Source organism: Cetorhinus maximus, chromosome 3 (genome assembly GCF_964194155.1).
Source record: "Cetorhinus maximus chromosome 3, sCetMax3.hap1.1, whole genome shotgun sequence".
Lineage (NCBI taxonomy): Eukaryota > Metazoa > Chordata > Chondrichthyes > Lamniformes > Cetorhinidae > Cetorhinus > Cetorhinus maximus.
Window position 1 is genome coordinate 12740525 of NC_135881.1, and position 13520 is coordinate 12754044.

The 13520-nt window shown below is 44.3% G+C and overlaps 1 protein-coding gene across 2 annotated transcripts in view; it reads left to right on the top strand.

The window, feature by feature from the left end:
* The window catches only part of LOC144675995 (pituitary adenylate cyclase-activating polypeptide type I receptor-like), a 189902-nt gene that overhangs the window by 79062 nt on the left and 97320 nt on the right, over positions 1 to 13520 (top strand). For both annotated transcript variants that reach the window (XM_078536516.1, XM_078536524.1), the window contains exon 3: positions 4463 to 4550. In XM_078536516.1, the coding sequence (XP_078392642.1) occupies positions 4463 to 4550 (88 nt within the window). The remainder of the gene's footprint in view (positions 1 to 4462; positions 4551 to 13520) is intronic.

Consider the following 13520-nt stretch of genomic DNA (forward strand, 5'->3'; position numbering starts at 1 on the left):
CTCTGCTTCGATTATTTATACAACTCCTGTTTGAAAGTGAATCTGCTTCCAGTGCCCACTAAGCCTGTGCATTCCAGATCACAACTCACAGTACATTAAAAAAAAATTCTCCTCATTTCTCCGCTGGTGCTTCTGCCAATGATCTTAAACCGGTGTTCTTCTGCCAGTGTGGATATGGTTTCCCCCCTACTTATTCTATCAAAACCCCTCACAGCTTCGTACACTCCTACTCAAGCTGCCTTCCCTGAGGGAGATCAATCCCAGTGACAGTGTTGCTCTATGTCTCGAAGATATAATATTTTTCATGACATTATTGTAGCCTTCTGGGTGTAAGTGTGGATGGTTCTGTCTGTGTGACTGATTTAATTGAATTAGAGTCAGGTAGTCTGCAAGATTGAAATTATTGTAAGAGTTCGCTGTAAAGCAGACTTTTGAAATGGAGATGGACAGGCGAGAATGAGCGTTCCACAGATAAGGTGCGAATGAAATTTGCCTTTTTAGAGAAGTGAAGGGGTTGTTTGATTTTCAAAGGGATGGTAGGATGTTTACAGCTGACAAGGTATAGACATTAGAGTGGAGGACTGTGAAATGTTAGAGGAAGTTAACTTGGAGGGAGAGAGAGAGACAGAGGAGGTACTAGTGGGTTTAGTGGCCTTAAAAGTGAATAAATCCACAGCTCTGGATGAGATGTATCCCAGGCCATTGAGGGAGGAAAGGGAAGAGATATCAGGGGCCCTGGCAGTGATTTTCCAATCACCCCTAGCCACAGGTGAGGTGTCAGAGGACTGGAGGACTGCTAACGTTGTCCCATTATTAAAAAGGGGGGGAAGGGTTAGACCAGGAAATTACAGGCCAGTCAGTCTAACCTCGGTGGTGGGGAAGTTACTAGAAAGAGTTCTGAGGGACAGAATATATCTGTACTTGGAGAGACACGGATTAATCAGGGATAGTCAGCATGAATTTGTTAAGGGAAGGTCGTGTTTGACAAATTTGATCAAATTTTTTGAGAAGGTAACCAGGGGTGTTGATGAGGGTAACACATTTGATGTGGTCTACATGGACTTTAGCAAGGCTTTTGATAAGGTTCCTCATGGCAGACTGGTCAAGAAAGTAAGAGCTCATGGGATCCAAGGCAAAGTGGCACGTTGGATCCAAAATTGGCTGAGAGGCAGGAAGCAGAGTGTGATGGTAGAGGGATGTTTCTGTGACTGGAAGTCTGTTTCCAGTGGGGTTCCACAGGGTTCGGTGCTGGGCCCTTGCTGTTTGTGGTGTACATAAATGGTTTGGACTTAAATGTATGATCAAGAAGTTTGTGGATGACAGGAAAATTGGTATGGTGGTAAATAGTGAGGAGGATAGCCGTAAACTGCAGGAGGATATCAATGGACTGGTCAGGTGGACAGAGCAGTGGCAAATGGAATTCAACCTGGAAAAGTGTGAGGTAATGCACTTGGGGAGGGCTAACAAGTCAAGGGATTACACTATAAATGGTAGGACCCTGGAAAGTACTAAAGATCAGAGGGACCTTGGTGTGCATATCCACAGATCCCTGAAGGTAGCAGGGCATGTAGAAAAGGTGGTTAAGAAGGCATAGGGGATATTTGCCTTCATAAGCTGAGGCATAGAATACAAGAGCAAGGAGGTTATGCTGGAACTGTATAAAATGCTGGTTAGGCCACAGCTGGAGTACTCTGTGCAGTTCTGGTCACCACATTATAGGAAGGATGTGATTGCACTGGAGAGGGTGCAAAGGAGATTTACCAGGATGCTGCCTGGGCTGGAGGGTCTGAACTATGAGGAAAGATTGAGTAGGCCGGGGTTGTTTTCCTTGGAGCAGTGAAGGTTGAGGGGAGACCTGATAGAGGTATAAAAGATTATGAGGGTGATGGATAGGGTGGATAGGAAGGCACTTGTTCCATTGGTAGAGGGGTCAATAACCAGGGGGCATAGATTTAAGGTAAGAGGTAAAAGGCTAAGAGGGGAGTTGAGGAAAAATTCTTCACCCAGAGGATGGTGGGAGTCTGGTACTCACTGCCTGAAACGGTGATTGAATCAGAAACTTTTGTAACATTTAGGAAGTATTTAGATGTTTGCTTACATTGCCATAGCCTCCAGGGTTATGGGCCAAGCGCTGGAAAATGGGATTAATGTAGTCAGATCTTTGTTGACCAGCGTGGACAAAATGAGCTGAATGGCCTCCTTCTGTGCTGTAAACATCTATGAGTCTATAATATAATCAAGGCGAAGCGGTATGTTTATTTTTCCCAAAGGTACTGACCATACCGGCAACATGAAAGATTTTTATATTATGGACAAAGTAAATTTCGGAAGACATGTAGAACAATCGGACTTTATACATTAAAGAGAAATAAACATATATAAAGAAGGATGGAAGGTTATGTGGGGGGAGGCCGTGCACAACATTATGAAAGGTACACCATGTAAAGCAGCCTTTGGGAAAAGCCTCTAGCCACTTTAGCAGAAGTCTTCTGTGTCTAGTACTAAAGTTGTGTTAAATGCCTCTGGAATTCCACTGTCAAGTGGGCGCTGTGGTAACCTTGCTGGATTGCTTATTTAAATTTAAAATCTATTTTGGACTATTGCCTTAAAGGAGGTGTATCGTTGGGAGTCAGGTTAAATAGGAACTTTGGGATTTGTTTCATATTAAGTAACTGTAATATCATGTCTGTGTTTGCACTTTTTTTGTTAATAAATGTTTTTGTTTAATTTTTAAAATCACTAAAGGCGTTAGTGGATTCACTGCTCTTGAATTCAGTGCACAAATCTTCTCATAATAAATACGAATTGCAAAATTTTTATGATAGCATGGTCAAGTTTCCTTTGTGGATTTGGTCTGTCTGGCACATATCACCTGCCACCTCTGCTTTGGCACACTGGATGGTAAACGCCAAGATGCTTAAATCACAGGAAACTTGAAATAGCTGTCACAACTGTTTTGCAATTTGTATTTTACTTAGAGATGCATGCCTTGAATTCAGTAGTACTATGTCCACCGAATCTTAGAGGTTTTTTTTACAAAACTATATTAAACATTTATTAATAGAAGGAAAGATTTTAATTACATACATAGGTCTACAAATTGCTACTATAATAACTCCTAAATTCCCTAATTAATCTGACTCCCACTTACACCTCCATTAAGGCAACAGTAAAACAACTAAATTTCAACAGACCCAGCAAAAGCACGTAATACTCTGGACAGTGATATTTACAGTGAGTTTTCTTAGCTTTGGTTCCTATAGATAGCAACTTGATACATATAGGCTGGAGTCTTTTCACAGCTGTGTTAGATCTTAGAATGCCTTCCCCCTTACACATAACCTCATCTCCTTTATACATGTTTCTCCCTTTTTAATGTAAATTCCATTGTTCCAATATATCTTTGCAACTTTACTTTTCTCATAATGTAAATCTTTCATAGTACTCATATCAGTAACCATTGGGAAAAATAAATACACTGTTTTCCTAGGTGTAACATCTTACCATCCCTTTGAAATTCAGGCTAACCTAATTTATCTAAAAATGCAAATGTTCTTCACATCTCACATTCTAAAACTTCAGCCATGTTCACATATTTAGCATTTCAAACCTAGCTTCCCTTTTGATGGCTCAAAAGCTGCCTCCAATTCAATTAAATTCCCCACACGCACATCCACACTGAGAAACTAATCCAAACCGCGCTATTAACCTACCTTTGCAATAAACCACAATAGTATTATGAAAATTATTATATTTTCATGACAACATCATATCAAATTTGGGGGCTCGTTGCGGGAATTTTGAAATTTGTTGATTGGTTTAGAGTTGGTGAATCGTAAGGCTACGAGGACAAGAAGGACATTGAACTCAGGATTAGGTGTTGAGGGATTTTAAAATGGTGGGACTGCAAATATGTCTTTATCCTTTGCTAAGACTTTTCTGGGAGTAGAAGACACAACTCTGATTGGTTTAGAAAAAAATAACTAAGGGTAAGGTAACAGAGTTGGTGGATAAGTTGTAGTTGAGGGTAACCGTCGGGGCAAAGAAAGCAGACATGATTGAAGTAACAGCGCAGAATTTGAAATTGGAAGGGATACCTGAAGCTAGTGGCTCCTTTGAATTAACAAAGATTCAGTTGCAAATGAAAAAAAAACTTGAATTAGAAGCGTGGCCAGGTTTCCCTTGGGGATCTGGTCGGCCTGGCACATAGCACCTACCATGTCATAACACTCTACCATTGAGTTATACCATTCTTTGTACAGCATTTTGAGGATTCAACTATCTAATGGCAGTGTTTGGAGGGGGGCGGGGATGGGGGCAAGGGTGGACATGGCAGGAGAAAGGTCCGCTGTTGGATTTCTAGCGGGCGATGGAGGTGTGGCTATGCACCAGTGTCAGTGTGTTTTGCTTGTTTAAAATTCCTCGAGACTACCATCATGTTCCTATTTGCCTTTCCTTTCAGGCTAATGGAATCCACCCAGAGTGCATGATCAAAAAAGAAATGGAGCGATGCCTCAACAAATTAAGCGAGGAAGACAAAACTGCATTTGGTAAGAATTTAACTAAGAACATTGCTAATCAGCTGCAGATGGGGAAAGTTTCAGAAGCCAGAAACGGGCCACCAGAAAGATGATTTAAAAAAAAAGGAAAAAAAGTAGAAAGTAATAAACTAGCCTGGAACATGAAAGCAAATTGTAAGAGCTTTTACAAGTATATAAAAAGGAGAGTGGCTAAAGTAGGGAAGAGAAGTCGTCACAAGGAATGAGGAACTGGTAGAGTGGTTGAACAAATATTTTATGCCTGTCTTCACAGTCAAACACACAAGTTATATACCAGGAACAAAGGGTAATCCCGGGCTAATAGAGTGAGGAATTTAGGTAATTAATATCAGAGGGAGATGGCGGCAATATCACTGGACTAGTAATCCAGAGACTCAGGCTATTCTCTGGGGACACAGTTTCAGACACCACCATGGTAGCTGCGGAATTTGAATTCAATTAATTAAATGTGGAATTGGATTTTTATATTGTTTTACTTTTCTGACTTTATTAAGTTTATTTTGCTTGTTTGAAACCTTGTGGCTTTGTTCTCTTCATGGGTAAGCGGGACTTCAGACTTTTTCTACTTTACACAAAAAGTTACTGGTCCCTAACCAGATCATAACATCAGACAAAGGCAACATAGTTTTATGAAAGAGAAATTGTGTTTGCAAATGTATTAATTTTTTTGAGGATGTAAATAGTAGGGGCAATTAAGGGGAACCAGCAAAGGTAATATACTCGAATGTCCAAAAGGCATTCAGTACGGTCTATACTTTACAGAAGGTTAATACACAAGATAAGGGTTCATGGAGTTGGGGGTAATACATTACATTAGCATGGATAGAGGATTGGTTAATGGACAGGAAACAAAGAGTGGGGATAAACGAGACATTTTTACGTTGGCAGGTTTTGATTAGTGGAGCGCCCACAAGGATCAGTGCTGGGCCATCAGCTATTTATAATTTATATTAATGACTTACCTGAAGATACAGAGAGAAATGTATTCCTGTTTGCTGATGATACAAAAGAAGATGGGAACGTAAGCTGTGAGGAGGACACAAAGAAGCTGCAAAAAGAGCTATAGACAGGTTAAAGATGACAGATATGATGTAGGGAAGTCAGAGGTTATCCACTCTGATAGTAAGAATAGAAAAGCAGGTTATTTTTAAAAAAGCATGAAACTTTTAAATGTTGATGTCCAGCGACTTGGACATTCTCATGAAAGGAACTCAGCGAGTTAGCATGCAGGTGCAGCAAGACATTAGGAAGGCAAATGGAACGTTGGCCTTTATTGCAAGGGGGCTTGGAGTACAAGAATAAAGAAGCCTCACTACAATTGTACAGGGCTTTGCTGAAACCACACTTTCATATTTAAGAAGGGATATACTTGCATTGGAGGCGGTACAGTGAAGGCTCACTGGATTGGTCCCTGGGATGAGAGGATTTCCCTATGATGAGAGGCTGAGTAAATTTGGCCTTCATTCTCGGGAGTTCAGAAGAATGAGAGGCGATCTCATTGAGACCTACAAGATTCTGAAGGGGTTTGATCGGGTGAGCGCTGAGAGATTGTCTCCGCTGGTTGGGGAACCTAAAACAGTGGGGGGCACAGTCTCAGGATAAGGGGCCAATCACTTTGGACTGAGATGAGGAGAAATGTCTTCACTCAAAGGGTTGTGAACCTTTGGAATTCTCTACCCCAGAGGGTTGTGGATGCTCCATCATGCAATACATTTAAGGCTGAGATAGACTTTTGGTCTCTCAGAGAATCGAGGGCTATATGGAGCAGGCAGGAAAGCAGAGTTGAGACAGGAGGTCAGCCATGATCATGTTGAATGGTGGAGCAAACGCGAGAGGTTGTATGGTCTACTCCTCCTATTCCCTCTTTAATTATTAGCCTTCAAAATGTAATAGGCAGAAGCAGCAATATTGAGGGTTCACAGTTAGTAACCAATCTAAAAGCAAAGTTTAGCTTCAGGAAGATGGCAATGTGCCAGAGTAGAAAGCACCACTGAACTCTGATTTAACAATACTGGGCAGTGTGTAGCGGAATGGTCAGGAACAAGCTTTGCGCTAATGAGGTGCGCGACTTGTACCAGTGATCTTCTGTAACTATCATATTAAACACGGGCTTCCAGCTGCAGATTCTTATAGGTGAACCCGGAGCACACTCGTAGGGTTGAGAGAGATTGAAAGGAGTCAATGACTCAGATGAGGAGAGCAAAGGCATGATAGCTAAATTTGCAGAGGGCACAAAGATAGGTAGGACAGTATGTTGTGAAGAAGACATAAGGGGCTTGTAGATGGATGTAGATAAGTTGAGTGAGTGGATTATACTGGCAGATGGAGTATAATGTGAAGTAGTTCACTTTGACAGGAAGAATAAAAAAGCAGAGTATTAATTAAACGGAGAACAACTACAAAATCCTGAGGTGCAGAGGGATCTGGGTGTTCTTGTGCATGAGTCACGAAAACTTAGTATGCAGGTGCAGCAAGTAATTAAGAAGGCTAATGGAATGCTATCCTTTATTACGAAAGAAATTGAACATGAAAGTAAGGATATTATGCTTTAGTTATACAGGGCATTGTCCTTCTTATTTAAGGAAGGATGTAAATGCGTTGGAGGAGGTTTACTAGATTGATACCTGGAATGAGTGGGTTGTCTCATGAGGAAAGGTTGGACAGACTGGGCTTGTTTCCACTGGAGTTTAGAAGAGTGAGGGGTGTCTTGATTGACGTATATAAGATCCTGAATGGTCTTGACAAGGCAGACATAGAAAAGATGTTACCTCTTGTGAGTGAGTCCAGAACGAGGGGTCACTGTTTTAAATTTAGGGGGTGCCCTTTTAGGACAGAGATGAGGAGAATTTTTTCTCTGAGGGTTGTGTGACTTTGGAACTCTCTGCCTCAGAAGGTGGTGGAAGTGGGGGACATTGAATATTTTTAAGACAGAGGTAGATAGATTCTTGTTAGGCAAGGGAATCGAAAGCTATCATGGGTAGATGGGAATGTAGAACTCGAAACACAAACAGATCAACCATGATCTTATTGAATGGCTGAGCAGACTTGAGGGGCCAAATGGCCTACTTCTGCTCCTATTTCATATGTTTGTATGTTCAGGTGGGGACAATAATTAAAGGGATGGGGGAAATTAAAGGTGAGTGTGTAATTTAATAGGCTGACAAGTAGAGGGATAAGTGAAATTAAAAGGATGGGAAAAGTAAAGTGTTATAATTGAATGACAAGAATTCCAAAAGCCCTTCTAAACATTCTAAAGACTCAATTGGCGCCTCAACTCTGCAAAAGCCTTTGTCACAGCTTAGATGGAGCCAGAGAGGTAAGAGGCCAAAAGGAAGGGAACAGTACAAGGTCAAGACATGAGTTCAGGCAAATCAAGGAGTAACATGGTACGCAGTTCGGGTTCTGCCAGGGCCACTTGACTCCTGACCTCATTACAGCCTTGGGCCAAACATGGACAAAAGAACTGAACTTGAGATGAGGTGAGAGTGACTACCCTTGACATCAAAGCAGCATTTGAACGAGTGTGGCATCAAGGAGCCCTAGCAAAACTGGAGTCAATGGGAATCAGGGGGAAAACTCTCCAATGGTTGGGGTCATACCCAGCACAAAGGAAGATGGCTGCGGTTGTTGGAGGTCAGTCATCTCAGCTCCAGGACATCACTGCAAGAGTTCCTCAGGGTAGTGTCCTCAGCCCAACCATCTTCAGTTGCTTCATCAATGACCTTCCTTCCATCATAAGGTCAGAAGTGGGGATGGTCGCTGATGATTGCACTATGTTCAGCACCATTCGCGGCTCCTCAGACACTGAAGCAGTCCATATCCAAATGCCTGGACAATATTCAGGCTTGGGCCTTTATGTTGGAGGATGGGTGCTGATCAAGTGGGCTGCTTTGTCCCTGGGTGGTGTCAAGCTCCTTGAGTGTTGCTGGAGCTGCACTCATCCAGGCAAGTGGGGAGTATTCCATCACACTCCTGACTTGTGCCTTGTAGATGGTGGACAGGCTTTTGGGAGTCAGGAGGTGAGTTACTCGGTGCAGGATTCCGAGCCTCTGACCTGCTCTTGTAGCCATAGTATTTCTATGGCTAGTCCAGTTCGGTTTCTGAGTGGTTGAGTACCCTACCCCTTATTCATGCAGACCAGGTCAGGAGTCCCATCTGAGCACAGCTTCATCACCCACAGTTTCACAGGTACAATGTCTGCCTAAAATGCGCACCTTTCTGGATCCGCGCAACACCTGCCCATGGAATCAGCTCTTTTGGCCTCCTTCACTAACTGTGCCACGACTTTCCACCTCAGCTGCCTTACACCCACAGTCTCCCAGTCCCTGTCCTTTTATCCTTCGACTGGAAAACCCACCGTCGCCCATAGCCCCATTTCACAGCTTGTCTAAGCCGTTCTTTTCTTACAGAACTCTCCTTGCTTCTGTGTGTGTTTCTTCACTGTTCTCCCCACAGCTGTGGAACTCTAGCTGTCTCTTTGTTCCTGTTTCTTTTTTTCCCTTTTCCCAGTTCTCATCTCCACAACAACCTAGGTCACATGGACAATTCTCAGAAATGAGGCGTTTGCCAGGAATCCACCAACCCCCCCCCTTTTCAACCATCTGTTTTACTTTGGGTGAAAGGGACATTTCAAAACATAAGCTTCTTGCAAAGTTCAATGTTCATGATACCAGGTAGAGGAATATACAGTAATTGGTAAGATACTCTGAAGTGTAGCGGAACAGAAGAACCTAGGGATGCATAACCACAGATCCCCGAAGCTAATACGACAAGTAAATGAGATGACACACCATGTCATCACTGTTGTAATGTGGAAGACATAGCAGCCAATGTGCACAGCAAGCTCCCACAAACAGCAATATGATAAATGTCTCTCTATCTTCGCTCCTCTTCTTAATCCCTTTTTAAGAAAATTACTTTTCTTTTTTACTCATTGTTTTATCCCTTTTTCATTCCCTTATCCCCTTTTCTATCATGTTTCCCCAACCACCACCCCCTCCCCCCACCCCATCTCCAAAAGGGACATCTGTTCCTTGTTCCATGTTGTTCTTTCACAGAGTGTTGACCCTTGTTCTGCTGTCAACACATTCTGCTTTCTTACCTTTACGCCACTATCAGCGCCTGCTTTAGCTCTTATCACTACCATTAACACTCCCGTTGTCTTATGTCCATGACACCTTTGTCAATCTCTCCTTTGCCCCCACCTATCGCTGACCTTCTATCCAGCTTCACCTGCTCCACCCCCACTTAAACAGTATAAATTCCATCACATTTTGACTTCTCTTTAGCTCTGAAGGATCATGCGGACTCGAAATGTTAGCTGTTTCTCTCTCCACAGATGCTGTCAGACCTGAGTTTTTCAGCACTTTCTATTTTTATTTCAGATTTCCAGCATCCGCAGTATTTTGCTTTTATGATAAACGCCTAGATTTGCTTCATGGGCTAGTCCGCGGGCAGATGTTGGCCAGGCAGGGAGGGTTTCCTCCTCTTCTTCAGAACAATGGCATGGGATCTTTACCGTCCAACCTGAGAGAGGCAGACAGGTCCTCGTTTCAACGTCCCAGCTGGAAAAACAGCACCTCTGACAGTGCAGCACTGGACTGTTTCGCTCAAGTATTCTGGAGTGGGACTTGAATCAGCAACTTGCTGGTAGTCAGAGATGGGGAGTGTTACCCACTCAGACAGAGGGAAGATTGCCGCACAGCAGAGGGACGCCGCTGATGTTGACGCGGCTCAAGCCAATCGGTGGGATGGTCAGCCTCCTGGTGCGCCTGACTGTGTCACCCGTGGGGAGTGGGTCAAACTGACATCGGGTGACCAAAGTGGCAGAGTGCTTTAAGGAACTGTTGAAGAAATTAAATAAGATTGGTCGTGTAAGTAAGTTGCTCGGTGTGACTAAGTGAAAATGGCTGGTGAGCTTTCTCTGGCGAATGTTTGTTGACAGCGCCTGCACTGGAGTGTCAGCCTGGATTACGAGCTGAACTCTTTCAAACCCACTCCTTTAAGACGTACCTTAATCCAAACCGCGCCGAAGCATGAAATGTTTTCGCGAGTGCAAAACCTTTCGCTCGATCCGGCAACAGAAGAGCGGCTCAAGTAAAAGCGAAATGCTGGAAGCCTGAAATAAAATTCGGAAAATGCCGGAAAAAAACCCAGCAGGCCTGGGAAGCATCTGTGGAGAGAGAGAGAGAGAAACCAAGTCAATGTTTCGAGTGAGTCAGGGGAATTCGAAAGGGTTGGCTGGGGTTTTCTGGCCCTGCCCACTGCCAGGACCTTCCGGTCCCGCCGAAATTCAGCGGAGTTTGGCTGGACCACGCACACCCCCCCCTCCCCTCCCCCACCACCACGCGAGGTGGGTCCCACCACATCCCCCGGGGCGGGTCCCGCCTAGGCCGGACCGGGAAGTCCCGGCCTAACCCTGGTTAGTTAACCCTGTTTCTCTCTCCACAGATGCTGCCAGACCTGCTGAGTTTTTCCGTGCATTTTCTGTTTTTCTGTAAGAGAAGGGTGCCGGATGGATTCCAATACTGAGGAGTATGAGGTGATGCACGATGGGAGGACTAACATGGAAAGACACCATCTTGAAAAATGCAGATGAGCAGAGAGACCTTGTTGTCCCTACGCACAAACTCTTAAAGGGAGCAGGGCAAATTTATAAGGTCTTTAAGAGGGCATATGGGTTTCTTGAGCCTACAAAGGGAAGCATAGAATATAAGAGTAAGGCAATGGTGTTGGAACTTCATAAATCTCCGCTTAGGCTTCAGCTGGAATATTGGACAATTCCGGATGCTTCAGGAAAGGCGTGCCCAGGAAAGGGCACAGCGGCGGCTACAAGGAATGCAGGGCTTCAGTCAAGTGGGAGACGCTGGTGTAATGTTGATGTTGTAGGCCCGGTGATCCCACAGGCCTAGGCCTCGTGCTCAGGAAGCAAGGGTTCAAATCCTACCATGGTGACTGATGGAATTTGAAGCTAGTCTCAGTAATGGTTGCCATTGGCACCCATCATTACTCGGTTCACCAATGTCCTTTAAGGGAAGGAGATCTGCTGTCCTTACCTGGGCCAGCCTACGTGTGACCCCAGACCCACAGCTGAAGCCTAAGCGGAGATTTATGAAGTTCCAACACCATTGCCTTACTCTTATATTCTATGCTTCCCTTTGTAGGCTCAAGAAACCCATATGCCCTCTTAAAGACCTTATAAATTTGCCCTGCTCCCTTTAAGAGTTTGTGCGTAGGCTGATGGAATTTGAAGCTAGTCTCAGTAATGGTTGCCATTGGCACCCATCATTACTCGGTTCACCAATGTCCTTTAAGGGAAGGAGATCTGCTGTCCTTACCTGGGCCAGCCTACGTGTGACCCCAGACCCACAGCGATGTGGCTGACTATTAACTGTTCTCCGAAATGGTTGAGCAAGCCTCTCAGTTCAAGGGCAATTAGATATGGGCATCAAATGCCGGCCTTGCCAGTGTTGCCCACATCCCATGAAAGAGTAATTTATTTTTTAAAAATGAGGAGAGGTTGGAAAAGTTAGGGCTCTTCTCCTTGGAACAGAGGCCTTCAAAGTGATTCAGGGTTTTTTTTTGGAGAAGATAGAGAAAACTGTTGACGTGGGTCAATAACTAGAGGTCTTCGATTTCTAATCATTGGTTAAAGACCCAGAGGTGAGGAGAGTTTTTTGTCACTCAGGAGTTGTCGGGATCTGGAACATTCTACCTGAGAAGATGGCAGTGGAAGCTGATTCCATAAATAATTTGAAGTCAGAGTTGGACATGTACTTGAAGATTACAGAGTTACGGACAAAGTGTGATGGTGTTAGACTGAGCACAACTGCTCTTCATTGGCTAAAGAGCACTTTGGGAAGTTCAGTGGTTGCAGAAGGTGCTATATAAGTGCAAGTGTTTCTTTTGTGAAATTATATAATAGACCTCACGCAATAAGACCATGGATAACTCCTCTGGTCGTCTTTGAAATAGTGCTGCGGGGTCTTTTACATCCACCTGAGAGGGCAGACAGGACATCGACTTAACGTCTGGTCCAAAAAGCAGCACCTCCAGCAGTGTAGCGCGCCCTCAGTATTGCACTGGAGTGTTAGCCTTGAGTTTTGTGCTCAGGTCCTGTTCAGGAGTGGGACCACAACCCTGTAACTCAAGAGGCAGGAGTGCATTAACTGAGCTCGAGCTGCTATACAGGACTGGGTGGAATTTGCAGCACAGGAGTAGGTCTTTTGGCTCATTCCAATGTTTATGCTTCACGTGAGTCCCCTCTTAGCTGCCTTCATTTAGGAGAGACGGTGGTATAGTGGTAGTATCACTAAACTAGAAACCCAGCCTACTGTTTTGGGGACTTGGGCTCAAATCCTGCCAGAGCAGCTGGTGAAATTTGGATTCAGTGACTAAACTAGGCAATCAAAAGCTAGCTTCAGTCACGGTGACCATGAAGCTATCATTGATTGTAGTGGTTATTTTCACGAATGTCTTTTAAGGAAGGAAATCTGCCGCCCTTACCTGGCCTGGCCTCCATGTGACTCCAGACCCACAGCAATGTGGTTGACTCTTAACTGCCCCCCTGAAATGGGCTAGCAAGACATTCAGTTCAAGGGTAATTAGGGATGGACAACAGTTTCCGGCCTCGCTAGCGATGTCCGCACCCCATCAAAGAATAAAAGAGACGATCCTTTATCCCTTTCTCTTTTATGGGCTTATCCAGCTTCCTCTTAAACGCATCTATACTTCACACTTTAACTATCCCTCATGGTGGCCAGTTCCACATTCTCACCGCTCTTTGAGCAAAAGAGTTTCTCCTGAATTGCCTACACCTCGTGCGACCGTTCACCAGCTGCTTAGCAGCAGTGCGGAGTGCATCCGAGTGGCACGATGCAGCCTAAAGCAGGGGAACCCCACAGAGTCAAGCGAAATGCGGGTGACAGCAGGAGGCCTGGCTGTGAACTGAGCTGGGAACGA